The sequence below is a fragment of the Bombus huntii genome, chromosome 4 (genome assembly GCF_024542735.1).
Source record: "Bombus huntii isolate Logan2020A chromosome 4, iyBomHunt1.1, whole genome shotgun sequence".
In the NCBI taxonomy this organism is placed as follows: Eukaryota; Metazoa; Arthropoda; class Insecta; order Hymenoptera; family Apidae; genus Bombus; species Bombus huntii.
This window is the reverse complement of record NC_066241.1, coordinates 8,196,158-8,216,668: the sequence shown is the minus strand read 5'-3', so window position 1 is coordinate 8,216,668 and position 20,511 is coordinate 8,196,158. Positions and strand designations below refer to the sequence as shown.

At 37.0% G+C, this 20,511-nt stretch overlaps 1 protein-coding gene across 3 annotated transcripts in view; it reads right to left on the bottom strand.

The window, feature by feature from the left end:
• LOC126864993 (aquaporin AQPAn.G-like) overlaps nucleotides 1–20,511 on the bottom strand; it is a 36,902-nt gene that overhangs the window by 14,144 nt on the left and 2,247 nt on the right. The window contains exons 3-5 of one of the 3 annotated variants that reach the window (XM_050616978.1): nucleotides 19,634–19,874; nucleotides 18,145–18,274; nucleotides 2,234–2,427 (exon numbers count right to left, since the gene is read on the bottom strand). In XM_050616978.1, coding sequence (XP_050472935.1) covers nucleotides 2,234–2,427; nucleotides 18,145–18,274; nucleotides 19,634–19,729 — 420 coding nt within the window. In that variant the 5' untranslated portion in view covers nucleotides 19,730–19,874. Of the gene's footprint in view, nucleotides 1–2,233; nucleotides 2,428–4,130; nucleotides 4,691–18,144; nucleotides 18,275–19,633; nucleotides 19,875–20,511 lie in introns of those variants that run through there. The other 2 variants (XM_050616979.1, XM_050616980.1) reach the window with 2 other exon arrangements.

Here is a 20,511-nt window from a genome sequence, read left to right as displayed (position 1 = left end):
AGTTGGCATTGAGCAGAGAGGAAAATAATGTTCCGAAAGAGAAAATAAGTCACGTTTAAAAAAGATTTACTTCGTTTAATGGCACATGTTACGATAAAATGTTGCTCGCCGGGTTGTTCGCTTCGGTACTTTACGCTTCAACTTCTCTACTCTGCTGTCTGCTACTTGCAACCAACGTCTGACCTATTTTTTTCTCCAGTCGATCAACAATAACCGTTACACTTTTTCCGAACAAACAATAAATTGCCAGTCGAAAGATGTCTAGAGAATTTTCAGGAAACATTAAATTATTAGCTTTCCTTCGTGATGAAAGCCAGGCAAATATACGAGAGATTTGAACGCGTTGGTTTTCGAACATTTAACGTTTTTACGCGAAACTTCTTAAATAATTCTTGTGAGAAGAGATCGTACAAGGAACGAAGTTACAAAAAGTTGTGAAAAGAATTGTAGTTGTTATCATTGATCGATGCAGATGCGTGTAATAAAAATAAAAAGAATTGATTAAATCTAAAAATTTATGGTGCAATATAATTTACAAGATGGAGATAAAAATAAAAGGTGATTCGATAATATTGCATAATAACGATTTATGTACTTCATAAACACCTATTTTTACGAGAAAATACATGATTAAAATTTCTTAATAAAAAGTAATCCGCACGGTGATTATTATTTGGCTTCTCATAAGCGAGTTTTATTTAAAAAAAAAAAAAAAAAAAAAGAAATAAGAAATACGTATGTAATACGAACAGAAAGTAAATATTTAACGCGATCTTTTTTCAGATCGAATCTCTTAATTATACTTGTACATATCCAATTATTGAGCCATTTTAGCTTTTACTTCAAATATTATCTTACTTTCTGGGTTAATCGATAAAGAGATTTTAACGAAAGCTTATTACATACTGCAATATAATTTTTCGCCGGTCTTTGATCTCCACGTTCAATTGAATCGATCTCAGGGATCATTTACTTTCACGAAGAATCTCTACCGTTTTATCCGGAATAATATTCAAACTTTTAAATGATCTTTTCTTTTCGCCCATAACAATTTCTAACGATCGGCAAACCCATAAAATTGTTTTCAAGCCAAACGAAAAGTACGGTCATGAAATCTCAAGAGTTCAACTAATTCTTGATAATTTGTAAAACAGTGCGATCGATTTAACGGAAAACGAAATATAAAATCGATCGTAAAACTTTAAGACCTTGCCCGATCGCTTTCGATTTCAACGATGAATAATTTGCACGTGCGGACTTATCGACCAAACAAATTAATTCTCAATTTGCTAATCGACTGAAAAAAAAAGAAGCATCGCGTACGAATGAACGAACGATAGTGAGAGCAGTGGAAACGGTCCGTTCGTCAAACCTCACCTGGCGTGACGTTTTAGTAAGGTGAATGGAGTCCCCCCTTTCTTTCTCTTCCCCACCACCGTGTGCTCCAAGTACATGATTCTTATGGGACGAGTGGAGAACACGATTACTTTTGTCCATTCAATGAAATCAGATAAATGCGAGGTGGCAAACGATTTATCACGTGAGTAATACTCACCACGAGGAAAACTGGAGAGCGCGTGGGCTGCCGAAATTTCGGCAAATCATTATTTATCTTTCTTCGTATTAATCAATTTATGCGAAAGTTTCAAAGTTTTTACTGTTTCACATTTTATAAGTAAACGACAGAACAAAGTAAAGGAGAGATGTGTTAAAACCACGATAAGACGCGGTTAGGTTCGAAAGAGTTTTAAATCTTTGTGGTAAAATTACTTATTTTGTCAGGTAAATCGAATTATTACCGTTTCATAAGATAAACATTTTCACTGAAAAATTTGATAGATCTTATCAAATTGTTCTACGTTGGAGAAGCCAAATTACCTTGCTAAACTAGTGTTCATATCGAGCAAATCTTATCAACGACTTTGATAATTAGCGACACTATCAGCGCTGAAAAACGTTAAATATTCTGTTTTAACATAATGGACTAAGTTATTCCGGCTATTTATTTTCCTTAATTATTTAAAAATATGCCTCTACCAATCTTACTTTTCAATCTTTTGAAAATATTCGGTACCTTTTATACCATTGCATGTAATTTAACGCGAAATCATGAAATGAAAGTTATATCACGGCTCTCGGTGCGGTAACAGTTAATTTCGTTTGTCGAGTGGGTCGGGGCTCGTTATCTTTCCTAGCAGAGTATTAATAATTATGTATCGAACACGTGACTTACGTGAGCTAAGCTGGCGACAGCCAGACCAAAGGTGAACGCGATGTGTATCACCGTCGGAGGATTGTTCGCGGACCACGTGATACAGGATGCACAGCCGATCAGCACCAGAAGAAACGTTCCCAAGGTTTCGGCGAACAGCTTCAACAGAAACTCGAACTTCATCACCTCTTCGAGGCCGACGAAATCTTTCATGCCTGGACAGAACCAACAAGAAGAAGAAGAAAATAACGTGTGACCATTCGGATTACATCGTCGAGCAACATTTTTGCATTCTCGTTGTAACATTTTGTTGGTAATTAAATAACGCATGAAAAGACATGGAAGACGTTTCTCACTGTCCGTCTTTATTGAAACGTCAAATCTCGTAGCGTATTCAAGAAATGAGCGCGAACACAAGTGAATATTCGTCATTGTCGGTGTCGTCTTTTTAAGCATACGTCGCGATGATTGTTATCTTTAACAAAAGAAATCCCGTCTTCTTGTCTGTTGGTGTATCGATCATTCGAATACAGGTATGAATAATTTTAACTCATTGTGCCGACGTTTTTGTACTTGTTTGCTTTCCTTTCTTTCTTTTCGTTACCTTTCTGTTCTTTCTTTCTTTTTTCTTTTCTTTTCTTTTCTTTTTTTTTTTTTGTTAACGGAGAGGGGAGAGTAATTATGCAACAGAAGTCAATGAGACAGATGGCGCAAAGCCGCTGCGTTCTATAAAACAAAGGGAAAGGTGTAAACAGAATGCGCGAAAAGTTTTCAGTGGGACGACATCGTTGAAATTCTGTTTTTGTGATTATCGTTGGACGAATATTACGTTGAGCTAAAAGATATTACGATCATAATACACGCTAAATTGTCATTACGTAATTGACATAATGATACCGCGATTTCATATAAAGAAACCTAATTATATTCTAAGGTAACTGTACGTACTGCAATTTGCATTTAAAAAACTGCAAAGATATTTGTCGCTTTCGAAGTTCCATTTTACATTATAAACATTACCATTATTACCATTATTAAATTAAAATAAAAACACACGAATGCATATTTTTCACCAGTAAAATAACGAAAAGAAAGTACGTGCAGTAAAAGTAAGAAATGACAGTGGCGAGAAAATTTTGTTACGTATCGACGCTAGATATCAAAATATGTAAAAAATAAGGACCGATTAAAATTCCTTTGTAACGATCAGTGTATCCTGAAACGACACAAACGTTTCCTGTGTAATTTATTATTTATTATCGAACGAACCAAATCAATTTATTATTGAACCAACAGACGGAGATATCGCCCATATGCGTGCGAACTATCGGCATAGTTGGAAACACTATCCAGAAGCGCACATTTATCAAAGAATCATTGACGATCGTTAGAAAATATATTTTCTTTTACGATCATCCTGTACATTGCTCGTCTTACTAATGAGAATTTAAATTTATCGCGAATCATATACCGAAATAGATAAAGTTGGAGTGTAAATTTTGCAATCTAATCCTTTCTGATTGGGCGATAGATCTTTGTGATTCATGTAATCTATTCAATTAACTATTACTATTATTCCTTTAGAAACAAATGGCGAATGGAGAGAGATACAACACCAGCGCGTTACGTCGTAATTCACATAGCGATTAGATTATATCTTAAAACAATGACGATAGATTGATGGCACGGGTGCCAATTTTAGCAAGCTACGAAATTTTGTCGACGCGCATCAAACTAGCTTTTCGTTTAGTCCATTCGAAATTCTATATCGATACCCTGTCGATATTACATAGATTACGTAAATTTTGAAGCTGTTCGGACACGTGCGCGATATCGTATCCTACAATTTTATCAATTTCGACGCGTGACTAGTGCTCGATTCGCCATCGCTTTTCTAAGATGTTAATAAACGACATACCTTTCCAACCCTTGCCCATTTTCCTCTCGATATCGCAGGCAAGACGGTCGAACAAAGAAGCAACAGCGTCCTCCCTTCGATCTACCACCCCGGTTCTCGTTCTTCACAACAAACGAACGTCAGCAGCGGATTGTTCTCTCATCGGAAGCTAGCTACCATTTCCCGAGAATATCGATCACCGATCACCGGTCACAAGAAACAATCTTCCCTCTCTCTCTCTCTCTCTCCCCCTCTCCCAACCTTTCTCTCCCCCTCGTCTAAAGACAAAGGATCCTTTCGAAATAAGAAGACAATGGTAACAACTTATCACCTCGATCGCCGGCCACGACTATCGCGGTGTTTTATCCGGCGTAACGGAAAACTCGAACACGGTAAAAAAGCGTGGCAAAACGATCGAAGACGAGGGTTCCGTGGCTTAATGAAGCGAAGCGGAAGGAAAGACGAGAATAAAAAAAAAAAAAAGAGAAAAATGTCTGTTTCACGGTGGTGGCGCACTGGTTCGCGATGTTCGACGGTACAACACGTGGAGTCTCTGGGCTATTGAGTCTGCGGAGCGCGGGTTTCGCCTTCATATATCGCTGTTCTCCACTGCTGTCCTCCCCCCAATCGACACGCGGATCCCTCCTTTCTCACCTCCTCCACCTCCAGTCTGTTCATCATCGTAGCCCCACTCAAAAACTCATTCAAAACGGAATCCGTATCTGTTTCGCATCGTATGGTCCTGCGGGCCAGGATACCTGCGATCGCGAGGCGTAGTCTCGGACTTCGTATCCTTGACATGTCGCAGGTTAATGTATCCTACGCGCGCGCTCCTCTAACGGATCGTGCCAATTTTAACGTTACCAACCTTTCCAGCCAACCAACCGAACCAACACAGATTCGACGGACAAGATGTTGTAATTACCACGAAGCGGTCCGATGTAACTACATTTACCACGGATGTAATTACGTTCCTGGTCATCGCGGAGGCTGTTGTCTTTTGTAACGTAACTGGGATCTTAGGCGGCGTAGAAGGATCTACGATCTCGGGATCGCGTTGTGGGGAACGGCCGATGCGCAATTAAATTTCGCGGAGGCGTAGATATCGGTAGCTTGTGCCAGGGAAACTAAACTGGAGCCAGAAAAAAGGGATACTATATTGGACAACGAACTCCTTGCAATTTTGAATTAGATTAAATAGGAAATTGACGAATATTATTATTAGACAGTGGTTTTTATGAAATTCGAAGGTACAGAAGCGATGAAATATAAATAATATGCGAAAAAATATTTAAAATATAATATATATTACGATATTTAACAAGCAAGATGATTACCTGTTTGGGTTCCTTTTTTTTTAAATGATATTCCTGAGAATACGAATTTGCATAAATATTCGCCGTATAATTATTATCGTTGTAGCGAAGTAGATGGGAAACGTTAAATAGGATTATTGATACGAATTTGAGAATTTGACATGCAATTAGCTATCTAGATACACGAAAGTGATGTATTTATACATGATAGGTGTGTTAGATGATACGATTATCATGGCAGGAACGTGATTATGTTCTCAGTTTTCAGTATTTTGGTTTTTTTCACTGCAACTGATATCCTTACTTTACATCGAACCTATTTTCTGTTATTTCTAATCACCTTTGTCGGTAGTACAACGTATCAACATACTTGAATATACTTTAGGAAAAATAGTTATGGACGTATTGCAATGTACATTTTCTTATTTCAAAGAATTTCAATGCCGCGCTTGCGTTACTCAGATAAGTTATCACAATTATAAACTTAACTACTGGTATATTTTACGTATTCCAATGACGCACTGTTGTACCAGCGTAAATTAAAGTCTACTGAATGAGATCCGAAATATTCTATGCGAAAAACAAATAATTTGAACAAGAACATTCTATGGATTTCATATACGCGTCTGTGCGTAAAATTAAATTAATCTCGCAATTTTATATTACTATATTTTGTACCCATGCCACTATACCGTAATTCTTTCGAAGCTTATACCGATTGTAACTTATTTGACCATTGGAACATTATAAAACAGCTTGATTCGGCTAACGTTCTTTTAATTCACCATAAAACGCACAGTCACGAACAACTGAAAACATACCTCGTCCCTGTGAATGTTACACCGCCAGAAGATCGATGTCGAATAACACATTACGTTATGAATTGCAAATCAGTAATATTTAAGATATTTTATAGTTACGTTGCGATGTAAATTCTATAAGTATAAACTAGGATGGAACATTTCTCTAGATAGAATTTATTTAAAAATATGTTTTTCACCTGTCGTATATGTTTGTATTAATAAATCATACTTATACAGACGTGTACGTACATAAATAATGCTACAACGACGAACATTCGCCTTTGTTTTGAAACTTTTAGCTTTAATTAAAATATTCATTGAAATATGTTTTATATTGTCAAAGGATTTGCAACACCACGTTCAATCGGGATATCCTTTCAAATTGCAATTGTATCGTTCAATTATATATATATAAAATGTATAAAATGTATAAATTTCAGGATACAATATCGCATCCAATTTTTCGCTTTACACCCTGTACGTTTGTAAATCGGCGTTCGTCGGACATTCCTTCGTCCGTTCCTTTCATCGTACTTTTTCTGCCTCTCATCCGACTGATTCGATCGTGTTCTTACATAATCCCTGTTGGGTTTAGTTTTTAAACTAAAGGAAGGTGATCGAGCAGATCGTAATACGCAGTTTCGCGAAAATCGCGCGAAACGATCTTCGTTCGACTTTGTTATAGCTACGCGTCACATAAAACATATATCTTTTACCTTTACTTTGAAATATTACTAACTGGTTGCAGTTGTTAATGGTTGGAAATAACGATAATAATTAGCAGATGATCACACAAGATTCGGATATTTGCAAACGTTTGGTGTTATCGCTAATCGTAACTAACAAGGCCTCATCTTATGTGTTTGTTTCAGTGATATCATCGGATGCAGAACAAGGTGATATCAACAAGATAATTACAAACATCGCGAGTCAACAGTGGCATGTAAATATCGTACGGAGTAATATGCACGCATATTCGTTTTCCAGTTATCAATGGTTATCTATGAGCGGTGTTGTTCTACAGATAGATAATTAGGCTAGTCGAATTCTTGGAGATTGCAAAACTGCACCGCACATGTCCCACGATAGTAATTAAGTGCTATTAATTGGGTCACTGCGTAGCAAGGTATCTCCTGCAAATAGATCCTTCGCGCACCTGCTGCTTCATTTGCATCGTTCGGTTATACGAACGGGGTTCAACGAATGTTCGCTACTTTTTGCATTCCTTAATTTTTCACCGATTCACTTCCCTGTAGATCTTATCCGTTGTTACATAAAAATTTGGATTTATTCCTTTTTACATTTACATTTGTTTGCAAATCTTACTCGTCGTTATCTAATCGATTTCTTATGTTCGAAAGTTCGAACCAGTCCCTGGTAATCGAAACGAAAATCTCACGGAAGGTGAAATATCCCAACTCTGCTACAGTTCCTTATAAGCTCTTACGATTGTATCGATTTGAAATTGGATACGCATGAATTTAATTTTCTAAATTGGCAGACAGTATTGGCAGGGATACGTATCGAAATGCCCTGTGCAAAGATATGTAGGTTCTTCGGACGATAATTAAGTACCTTTAATTGGACCCGTGTACCGGAGGAATGGTTTCTGCAAACCATCGGCAGGTAGCACACCTGTGTAACTATTCACTCGCGTCGTTTATAGCTAAGCGAACATGAATGGGCAAGAAAAAGAGCGATATCTGTGGCATCTACAGGGTGATTCGGAAACACTGTCGCACGTATTTTTGAAATTGCGTTGACGTAACGACTTGTCGTAGGCGACTAACGCGCGAGAAATGAAATTACACTGGCAAATGTAAACGTTAAAGTATTATGCAGATGTTATTAACGAGAGACGATAGGAGATTAGATTTTTACTCGATTACGATAAATGTCATTGTAACGTTACTTTCATCTTCCATTCCTAAACCGCACCTACGACATTATCAATTCAAGACGCAGTGAGTCATAAAATGTTAAAACGAACCGCGTGTTTCCAATCCGATGTTATCAAGTCGCCGAAGAACGTTGTTCATAGCGGACGTCCATTAAGGGGACGTCCTTGTCGATGCGACGAGCATCGATAACTTAACAAAGTGGCAAATCGTCGTTGTCTCGTTCGCAACTGCGAGAGTTTACCAGAAACAACGATTTCAAAAATAGCGTTTCGCAAAAGGATACCGACCGGATCTATTCTCGTAGGAAGTTAAATGTCAAATTTCACGACCCTTGAGCGAACAATGTGCAAACGTAACCCGCGGCGTATTTCGCAAACTCCGTGCCCCAGAAAGTAACAAGGGCCTCGGGGCTGTACTTATAAGTTTGAAGAGCTGGCGGGGTGTGCGCGTAAACAAAAAATCATATAGATTGTCTATTATTTGCATTACTGGTTTCCGCGAGCCGCAATATAATTGTACGAGAGAAGGGACAAACACCACGGAGCAGTATGTTCTGCTGTTTTAATATTTTCTAGAAGTTTTCTAAATTTGCAGCCCAAGGCGATCGTTGATGAACGTACGATACTAAAAAGAAACTAAAAAGTTACGGATGTTATAATCGTAGGTATGGAAATTCGTATTTTTATAAATCCACTTAAACAAAGGAAATCTAAGCAGAGATTTATTTCACTTGCCGAGTATTATGATTAGTACTATACTTTTGATATATTCTATATTTTTGCATATTATTATTATATATTAAATTTCCTACGAGTAGATAAAACACCGCTGTCTAATCGTAAGAAATAGTTTAGTTATTCTTTTTAGTCAATGGTTTCTAGTCGCTTCATAAAGTTTCGACGAAATTTTCTCAAGTTACACCGCAAAAACGGTAAACATATTTTTAGGCAATCTGACGATCGTACCGCTGGTACTCGCGTAGTTTCATCATTTTATCCTTTGACTTTCCCTCTTTTTCGTTTAAAACGTAACACGTTCAGTTGCGCGAGCATTCAATAGGAATTGGGAAAATTAGTTTCAGCGAACCCTGCCGCAACGACAACAGCCAAGTTCGTAAGCACCATTTATTACCAGCCTAATCCTTTTGCTTCTCTGCTTATGAACTGTTTCGCGCGTCAATATCCGACCGAAAAGGAACCGTTCCTATTTTACCGTGTAGTGAATGTGCCACGAAATTGCCACGATTATATCGTGCACCGTGATCATTCTTTTCTCTACGCCGTCCACAAAAAACACGTGCTGCCGCGAAGACTTTCCTTTTTCAACGATCCGCGGCTGGAAATTATTTAGGAAAAGATAGAGATTTCGCGTCATGTTGGTTCACAAACGTTAAGATCGTACGCGAGATTTACCGATTTAGATGATATTTACTTATGGTAAAAGTTTTCAACGCTAATGAACTTTGTTTAACGGTGATCGCTTCGCGATTCGCTACTCCAGTGAAAACACTAATTTCCAGTGAAACTTCCTGCTTTTGTGGATCGAAGATTATTTTTATATTATAAATCTCGTTGTTCGGTTTGAGAACCGATAGAGAAAGTTCCTTTTGTTTTTTAAACGAGTTTCCACGTTTGTTAGTTAAGAGAATGCTTCGATAAAGGAGGACTTGCAAGAATGATTACTCGAACGTTATACTTTAAAATGCGATCATTGTTTAATATTAATGATATTTTAACTCTCTATTGGTAACGAGAGAACGCGTTTCCTTTGTGTCTAATATATGGTACGGCTATGTGAGTGTTTGTGGTATAATGAAAAACGAGACTGATTTTCACATGAACGTAACGACGTTAGTATCTCAGAATATTGAAATTGATATAGAGTAAAAAGATAATGATATAATATTCACTGAATTAAGTACCCTGAATTAAGAATAAGAGCAACAGTACGGTATAACCAATAATATACAATAATCATTTCCACATAATTTACATAGAAGAACATACAGGTGTTTAGCAGATGCTATTACCATTGTGGAATATCATCGCATTTAGGTGTCTATCCACTCGATTCTGCTTCTCGTTGGTACACGATCATTCGTATTGTATTGCGTAAATTCACAATTTGCTTTGATGGAAGGAATTGCGACGTAGCGATTATTTAGAATCCGCGCTATAATTGCTACTTCGGTTACGGTTGTAGCCGAAATTGACAAGCGATGAGTCGGTTTCCTGGGCAGGAAACAGCCGCTACGTTTCTAGGAAATAGAATGGAAAATAAGGTGTTACGCGAATTTTCACGGTGCGCACAAGCTGTATATGAGAATCGTGCTGGAAGAAGGAAAATTACCTTAACGTAACGTACGAGCCCGCATGATGAACTAGCTGAACGAACACGTTTACCTGTTACGTGATAATAGTTTTAATCAGCTCCTCCATCGATGTCAGAATTTTTTACTAATGACTTGCCGCGGAGATTCATTCATTTTCTAGAAGCGTGTTTCGAAACGGATTTCAATCTTTCAGTTTACCGCAAAATTCTTTTTTACGTGTTCCGCCTGGTGCGCATTCGCATTCAACAAGCGAATAATTTTTGTAATGCAGATTACAACTCATTCGTTTTGACTTCTATTCTCCATGATAGAGATAAAGCGCACCGAAACGCGCTGACTTATCATCGATTCTTACCGAGAAATGATACGGGAAAAATGTCTATCGACAAAGTTCATTCAGATACTGTATATCTTAGTGATATCGGCAAGAAACAAATGCTGCGGAAACATGTAGGAATATCCATTAAAATAAGAAATGAGAATTAAATATTAATAAACAATACAAAAAATCATCATTTTCTTTTACTTAAAAAACGGTCAGAAACAAGTTGAAGCATATCTAACGTTACTGAAAGCCGTGTATCAACCGTGATATTAATAATTAAGCCAAGACAGATTTCGAATGACCCGGGTATCCTTTGCAATTGCGTGATTTTATCGATGGTAAAAATCATTGAAACGTGTGGCGTGCCGTGGCGATATTGACGGTAAAACCGCAGAAATAATCAAAGCACGAGCTCATAAAATCTCCGTTACGCTTATTCACGTGTTGCGGTCTACGGTGTGGTGGGACGTCACCGTCAAAATATTCTTTAAACTGTTGTACGTAATCGAAACCTGAAATTAAATATACCCGACGTCGCAAAAGGTTGCAAAGAGCGTACTGTTGGCCCGGGGCAATTTTCTCGAGCGGAAATTATGAATGTCAGTGCATAGAAAGGTCTGTATAATGGGATGCATAACACGGCGACGCTGATGTCATAATCCAAGTGAAAAACGAATATTTTATTTCGCTGCAAACGAAGATAAATATCGTTTATAATTTAGGTGTCAGAGAAATTTAGCGAAATGTATCATCATATCATATCATAATCGAAATGTATCATTATGAGTATAAATAATGCTCGAATGTACTCTGTTTCGGTCGGAATTTGTCCGGCCACGGACAAATTTATCGTTAAGTATCTCCTGAATTCTGTACTCTTCGAGATTGTTAATGAATTCACGTAATCGTTACGCAAGTACTGGATAAGAAATAAAATTCTTCTATTGCTTAACAACGTGATCTTCGTGTGTTTTGTATAAAAAAAAAAAAGAAAACTATTGATTATCGAATTATCTCCCCTTCGAAGCAATTTAACTTTTGTTCGGAATATTTTCCCCTATCAGAAGTGGTTCTCGAGATATTTGCAAGGATTAACTTAAATGGCACATCCTGTATAATAAATAACGAATCACATAATGTATGACTCTCCTGTATCTGTAATGTTTATCATCGATGACTCAGTTTACCGAGAAATTCTTTTCTTTGCATCTTTCAACATGTAACGGGGATAAGGATAAAAGAATGGAAATAAAAATAATTTAATAATAAACCAACTATTTGCAATTATCTGCCCTCGATCTTCGCTACGTAGACGTTGAAACAGGAACGCGTGTCGCTCCTAAGAAGACGTCGTCGTTGACGAGATAATCAGCAGACTACCTATCATTATGCGTTTATCGGAAATTTGAAGATGCAAAAATGCATAAAATGCGTATAACACGGAAAAATACATAACATGCGCAAAGTATAGTACTCGTTGTAATACTTGATAGGTAAAACAATTCTCTATTTAAATTTCACTTTTTTAATTATATTCGCGTAAATATTTATTTGCACAAATATCTGCAGTCTTAGTAATCAGCAACGATCGTGAATTTGCTATGTTCGATCGATGTATGCGACGTACTTCTTCGAAATGCGTATTTTCACTTGCTATTACCGATACGTATGACTAAATCGTCTCTGGTATGTTAGATTATACGCGGGTATTCACAATGTTAAATTATATCAATCTCTATCGAACTGGATCAGGTTTGGATTATCTTTAATGAACGAAAACGAAAGCTTTATCGCACTTCATATCGTTTAACTTAGCTTTGTTATCGTTAATATCGCCACGTTCGACGCTGTTTGGAGCTCTCAAGTCAAGAAATCTCTTCCAAAATTCTCATTCGAAAAGTTTTGCGTAAATAGGATCGAATAACTAAACGAATATCAGACTTGCGGTTTAATTTTTCTCTCTTTTCTGGGAACGGTATAGCAATTTCGGTGTGTGATATTAAAATAGCAGTAGGAATGTATTAATAAAAATACGCGTTATGCGTAACGTAATGTATTAATGTAAGTAATTACGTATATCCTTCCATAAGTGCAAATAAGATTAGTTGAGAGATTCAGTTTAATAATTATAGTAATAAATAAATCATATAAGGTACGATTATTCAAGTTAACATAATAGAAAACTGACGTGTCATTGTTGAATGTGTTACTTATAGTGCAACAACGAGAGTCTGAGGAAGTTAAACGAATATATGAATACATATACGAACAGTCCATATTGATGTGAAATTTAATAATTTAAATTATCCTCAATCGTTTCTTCCAACTCATATTTTAGCATCTACTCTTCGTATGGATGTTACGTGCTTCTATGCACCACCTATCGTCCTGATCAAACGCTTTAAAAATCCTTTTTATAATATTTTTAAATTAACGATAATTTCCACGACGTCGTGACATCTTAAAATAATTAGTATCTGAAATACTCCACTATCGAGGAAAAGCGCAACGCTCTTTGCACGTTTAAACACATTCGTGCACATGTGCACACGAAGGCAGCGTTGCATCGTCGAAAAGTACAACGTGACTGCTCTCAATTTTGTTTTTCTGTTTAACGAAAGAGGCAAATCGTGGATGGAAGAGGGACGATTTTATTTCAGGTATTCTCGGATAACGCGACGCTACGAACACTGTAAACATCGACGTGAATCCGTATCGTGTAATTACGTATTTTGTCGGTACAGCCGGTTCGGAGCATGTGTGAAGTTAATCAATCCAGTTAGAGCGAAAACTGGTCATTACGGTGGTCTGTTAACGGCAAACAAATGGTAGCCAGTCATCGGTTCACACATCGTTACCTCTTTCATCTTACTTTTGCTCGGCGTTTACATTTTTTGCCAATTCTAGATCCACGATGTTTGAATTGTATTTATTCGACGACACGTGCAACGTTCTGCTCAAAAAGACAACACAAGTTACTTTGTTAAACCGGTTTTTCGGCAATACGAATAATCCACTAGCCTGTAAATGTACCCTGGTAAAATATTCCTCCTTCTACAGTTTCTTTTCTTTTTTGCAATAATTCCAGTAGGAAATTCAATGAATTTTGTTCGAAATAAATGGAATTTCAATAGATCGAAGATCCACGAGTGCAACATAACAAGGAAGTTATAGCTTAATATATGCAGTTTTCAAAGCCTTTGGAAAACTTGATACGAGAGTAAACACATTTTTCTCTTCTTATTGCACATCTATTTCTCTGTTAGTCTTTGTTATTGTTCAGCCTGTCTTCGCTATGCATCGGTATGCGACTCAATTTTCATTTAGCATGCATTCCGAGTTGGTAGCACGCAGAAGAAGCTCATTGTCGTAATAGGCTAGTAGCTACCATTGGAATTTTGTTTCAGTCGAAACAGATCGATTGTAGTTCTAACTATAATACTGTTTTCTCTTATTAACCTGTTATTTATTTTTCAAATCTTCGATAACACCGTACAGAATACTTTGAAGATAAATTCTATCACAAGCAATTCCTACCTCGTGTCCCATCACGGCTCTTTTGAAAAAAAAAAAAAAAAAAAACTTACTTTTCCAACGCGATATATGAGATCGAGTAACCCATTAAAAATTAAACACTTTGTGAGGAGATCGAGCGCATCGACTTCCTTATTTTCATTCTCGTAAGTTCTATAAGCGTGTTGCACGTTCTTATCGTTTTAAGATCGTTCTCTGTCGTCTAAAAAACTTTGCGGCGTTTGAAAAATTTATCTTAGAAATTCTTGAAATGAAAGACAGAAAGAAACAAGTATGTTTAACAGCGTTACGATGCAAAGTTTTATTGGTCGCTAATTCACCGTACAAATTCATTCGTCAATTATCGACCGTTTGTTAATTCATGGAAATTGTCCTTATATCTATAAATTATTTACAAACGCGACATGCAATCGTTTCAAATGTAACTATTTGCTCTCCGTTGTATTGGTGTGTCGTTCCGTATTGTCGGTCAAAGTTCAGCTGCGTGTCGGTTAGGTATATTTATTCTATTATTCTCGCATCATGGTGGAAAAAATATTGCGCGTATGTAACGCGTGTTTTACCAAGAAAGTCGTTTCGGGTTTAGCAAGACGAGACGGAACTTACTGGAAATTACTTCGAATAAAATTCATCGTAAAACTATTTTGCACAACGTTGTTAAGCCTTTCACCGTGAACCCCGTACGTCGTACGAGCACGTCGAAAATTACAAATTATTATGATTTATAAATCTTACGACGACCCACCAATCCATTATGTATTTCCTATTCTGTAATCTACAGTAAGAGTACACACATTGATCGACGGATAAATTAGTATTATATATATATATAATTCACATGAAACAACATTTTCTTCCAAGTTCTGCAACATATTATAGTTATCGCAGCACGCTGTCCGTTTTAATCCGCAGCGAAAGGATTAATTCTGATTATTCGGTCATAAGTAGGAACGACGAGACAGAAACCACTTAGCGCGTAATTTTCTAGTTTAACGATTAGCCATGAATGAATAATACGGCATGTTTCTCGGTAAGTAGAATTCCGAACTCGTGCGACTCGGCTCTGTTTAGTAGACATAACACGTAGTAACTTGTTGTATCCGAAAGATTCGCACGATTCGACTCGCGTGCGACGTGCAATCAAAGTCAAGGTGAAATCTGGAAATTTCCAAACGTCGTGGTTGAATCACGCCGGTGTACCAGATCTCTGTTACACCAAGATCGGAGAGATCGTGTCGTGTCGCGGCATCGAGAACCTGACTTTCTATGAACGGTATGATAGATCAAGAAAGATCAATCTTTTTCTATTTATGTTCTTCGGCAAGACGCTGAATATGGAGCGCGTAGCGTTGAATAAAATTGTTTCGCTACGTGTAACGAATGGATGGATACAGGTTGCCGTTTTCTACGAAGCAATACATTTTTCAAAAGATCTTTCGGAAGTCGGTAGAGAGAATTTGTACTGCGTAAAGAGAATAGACACGTTGAGTCGTGCGCTACAGAGGGAGTATATTCTGTTTAATTTTGGTTAATCCGTTTGTATCCCAGAGGATGTTCTCTTTGTCGTTTAGGGATCGAAGTTTTTGTTTTCATCAAATCTTTGGCAGTTCGAAGCGTTTGAGTCAGTTGCTTTCGGTAAACTGAAACAATGAACGTGTTGCGACAGGTATCGAGATTTGTAGTAACATTAGCACAATTTTTTAATTTTAGAAGTTTATTAATTAGAACGACGTAAACTAGAGGTGCACGCGAATGTAAATAAATCTAGCATTTAGCATTTAAATATAGCAAATAAATATAGCATTTAAATAAATCATACTAATTTATACATAATAACCAATGATCGTTGTACGATGCAAAGAATCTGAATACGTATTTATGAGCGTAATTTATTTATTTTTAACGATTCCTATAATTTACGTCCAATTAATGAATTTACGTTTTATTGAAATTATACGCTCGAATACATTATATGTAAATTGGTGGAAGATCGTGAATTTAAATAATGTCTTATACATAGATTTTAACGGAGAGAGTAATAGGTCAACTTTAATTAACGAACGTTAATTTAATGGCCGATATTTTACAATTAAAAGATAATATTATGTTAATCGAACTTACAGTTATAAGTAGTCCAATTTCTGCAAATACTAAGCAAATTAATTGCAGTTGTTACTCAACAAGTCTTTGATACGCGTAACCATCGTCATTTGCATGCATTAGCATTGTATCATATAGGCAATAGCGAGTCGCGATCTGTCGAGAATTCTTTCAGTCAAATTAAAATTAGCAATCCATGTATCGCGACTTCTCCGTCGATAAATTGGTAATTGAGAACGATTTTCTTATTTGATGGATTTTTAAATATCTTAAATTGTTAAAAATTAAACATTTTTAAACATTTTTTTATGCGTTCTTTGAATGTTTCATACTAATTTTCTAAAACAGTTTCTCCCGCTCGATAATTAATTTATATGAACAATTTGATATATTATCGTACTTTCGAACAACGTGTAAGAAATTCAGATACCTGTATTTGGTATTTAATGTGCGCAAGAACTATAGCACGTAGATGCGTTTAAAAAAACATACAATAGACACAGATATCCATTACGAGCGATGGAAGTTGTACGTGGTGTTTTAATTACTTCTCGGTATAGCTTAACATGACACACAATAAGCGAAGTGGAAAATTTTTTTCCGCCCGTATCCTCCGTATAACTCGTATAAAACAGTGTGAGTTCGGCAGGACACAACGTGTCAACAAATTTCATGGTAATTGCGCAATTATCTCTCTCGAAGGACATACGAGTCCATGTAAACGTAGATAACGTTGTTCCTTGCAAGATGCGTCACCATGAAATAATCGCATATCAAATTAATCGATAGCGATCACGTGCTTTTTTCTTTTTTTTTTTCTCACCGGAAATACATTTGTCGGTATTGACTGGTTTTGTAATGCCGTGTATCAAGTCTCTCGTTTCGTACATTTCCACACCTTTGCGTTATGTGGAAATGTCACGCACCAGTATGCTAATAGGTGCTACCGAATTTATATTACTTCCTACTATATTCCATCCTACACTACAGGTAATAGTTCTTCCATGTAGAATCGTGCAGAGCAGTTGGTCGTTTACTTAGTATAATTATCGAAATTACGCGATTTAGTAATTAGAACGTTACTTAATTACAACGAAAGATATAACAAAAGACTTGTAGGAATAGCCAGGTTTCGTTTTAATATATGGAGTTGTACCTACATAATATGTAAAATGGTTATTGCAACGAACAGATCGAAATTATTTACAATTTATTCACACGTGCGAGACAAATTTATTACTGTTAATGCTTCCAAAGTAGATTTCTAGACTACCACTGTTGATCTTGAATCTGACAAGTCTATCTCAAAATTGTGCGAATGTTCCGCACATTAACGCCAGGTTCATCATGAGCTTTGTCTACATTATCCCTAGGAGAAAATCTATATTATATGAAACTAACATTTATTTATACCGTTGTCAGTGCTTCGCGGACGAAACCTTTCGTTTTCGTCGAGTCCCCCTAACATTTTCGATCTAATTGCGCGTATAAAGTCAGCCTTTACCCATTACGTTACACGTTATGCGATCTTCTATATAAATCTACGTTATAGCAAGCTGCCGTGTCGAAGTACGCAAATTGTGAAACAACTTGATACAATATTATGAATTAAAAGTGATGTAAGATAGCATAGAAGAGAGTGTAACGCGATGACTAAAATCGTAATGTAAAATTACCATGTGTGTCGTTACAATAGAAGAAGATTAGAATCTGGCGGTACTTACGATTATACCTATCTTGAACGTCTTCGTCATCCTTTACGCTCACTGATGCATGACGTTGCGATCTCTCGGTTTCAGTAAGTCCTTCCGGAAATACGGTAGACACATTCATATTACCAGTCGACTTGTAAAACTGCGAACAACACAGAATACTTATTTGCAGATTTTGAAATTTATTCACCTTTGAATCATTAATTGCAATCTGATTTTCTGAAAATCACTGTGAATCACTGTTTTAATTTGAATTCAAATATCATTCTAAAGGCAATTTAATTTAAAAACCACGTACTGATGGATCATGCTCTGATCCATCCTTTATTCCTGTAACACGAGTTTCTCATTGTCACTGTAAATGTTTAAGACAAGTAACATATCGGCTAAAATAAATATTTAACGAACGAACGCAATTTACATTCATGACTGTTGTCGAAGTAAACACGCGTGCAATTAACAGAAATTTTAATTTCGTTCGGTGAGGAACGTTCCGTGATACTGTTGGATGTGTGTTTGTCCGATCGTGTTTCCGGATCGTATTAGTGATATTGCTAATTCGACGTTTAAATTCGATCTATTAGCATCCTAGCTGACAACGTATTGCAAATGTTAGCGGTAATTTTCGATACCGGAACGATGTTTGTCAAACACAGGAATCAACCATCTGTAAAAATACGTGCCAGCGAAGGTAAAAACAAAACGAATAAAATCGATTTTAGCTATTAAAATTTCCAACGGTCAGTCGCGAAAAGTGGTCGATCGTTACGCCTCTTTTATGCGACGAATATATTATAAGCGAAATGCTTTTTTCCCCTACCGTAAACATACATTCGTTCCGGTATTCGGTATTAATGGAAAATACTGTTCAATACATTACACAGTTACATTCTACAGACGATAAAACACTAAATTTCAGATTTATTCTTAAAATACGGAAATACGAAGTACGAAATGCGGAAAGAATTTTTGTGATTAGGTCTGTAGACTTTTCAAGGCACGCTAAAATTTTCTCAAATATCATACGCACTTTTCCTACGATATAAATACACCGCGACCGTGTTCTGCCATTTTATATTCTCGAGACATTGTTTGATAAAATTGAACTCAATTGTTATCAATGCATCGTTATCATCCTATGCGCGTTACACTTTCGAAAGGAAACTAAACCGGACGAGTAAATTCCTCTACGCCCTTCTCGGACAATTAACTCTGTAATACGAAATTAACGTTTCTCGTTGTTGCATGCTTGCCGATTTAATCTGACTAGCTAAATTTTCATTTTTTAAACTTATATTCTAGTCGCAGGAAAGATAAGCATCTGCGCGAAAATAATATATAATAAAATTTAATCACCGAGTCGCTTCTGAAAAAATCGTAAAAATAAAAAAGAACTAGTTACCATCGAAATAAAATATGTACGTTACGATTGTACAGCACAAAATGATAGAAATTAATAGCCAAACACTTTTCTAAAAGGGTGACGGTAAATTGCACTCACAGGATTTCGCGCCAACTGCTTGGCGGTCGGTTGTATAGTTAAAAACTCGTGCCAAAGATGTAGATAGGAAGGTCTATTGCCTACTGAACGTTGCATCCCTCGGTCGACTTATAGAAGGCGATTCTCTTCGCCTAGGTCGTGTCTCTTCGTCCAACTATGAACCTCGCCACTGCGCACTTCGCCTAAACCGCGGCCACGTGTCGGAGTTTACGCCAGAGGATCGGGGTTAACCCGCGAAATTCTACGAGGACAAACTGCGCGTGAATGGACATGCGGGGGAAGCCGGACGTTCCAACAATGATTCCAACTACGAGATGTTCGCCAATTGTGAATATAGCGTGACCAACCGAGCGCCAAGATCTCATGTACACGATGCCCTTGACAGCAACCCTGCCGCAATTGCGTGACGCGAAGATGGTCACTGAACAGAAAACACAAACCGTGTACTGTGATCAATCTTCCTCCTATGATAATGCGATGCTTTCGACTAGACCGACGTCCGTCACAGTCCTCGAGTTATTCCGCGCGCTGTCTGTGTTTTTTTTCCTTTCTTGGAACTTCTAACGAGCCACTAGAAGCGCTACCTTAATAAGTACAATCTGAACTGAGAATACGCTAGCTCAGAAAATTGCATAGCTCTGAAATTGGACGAACGTACGCTATTAATCGCATTTCAGTACACGGCTCGTTTTATCATAAACGATCTATGATCCATCGCTTGTTCGTTCGTTATCCTTTAAAACGAACTATCTGTACTGTAATATTTTATTGCGACTCAAACGAAAATAAAACGCTAGGAAAAAAAAAAAAATAGAAAGGAATAAAACATTATTCGGCCACCGATCGTCGGTTATCGCGCGAATTTATCTACTCGTTTT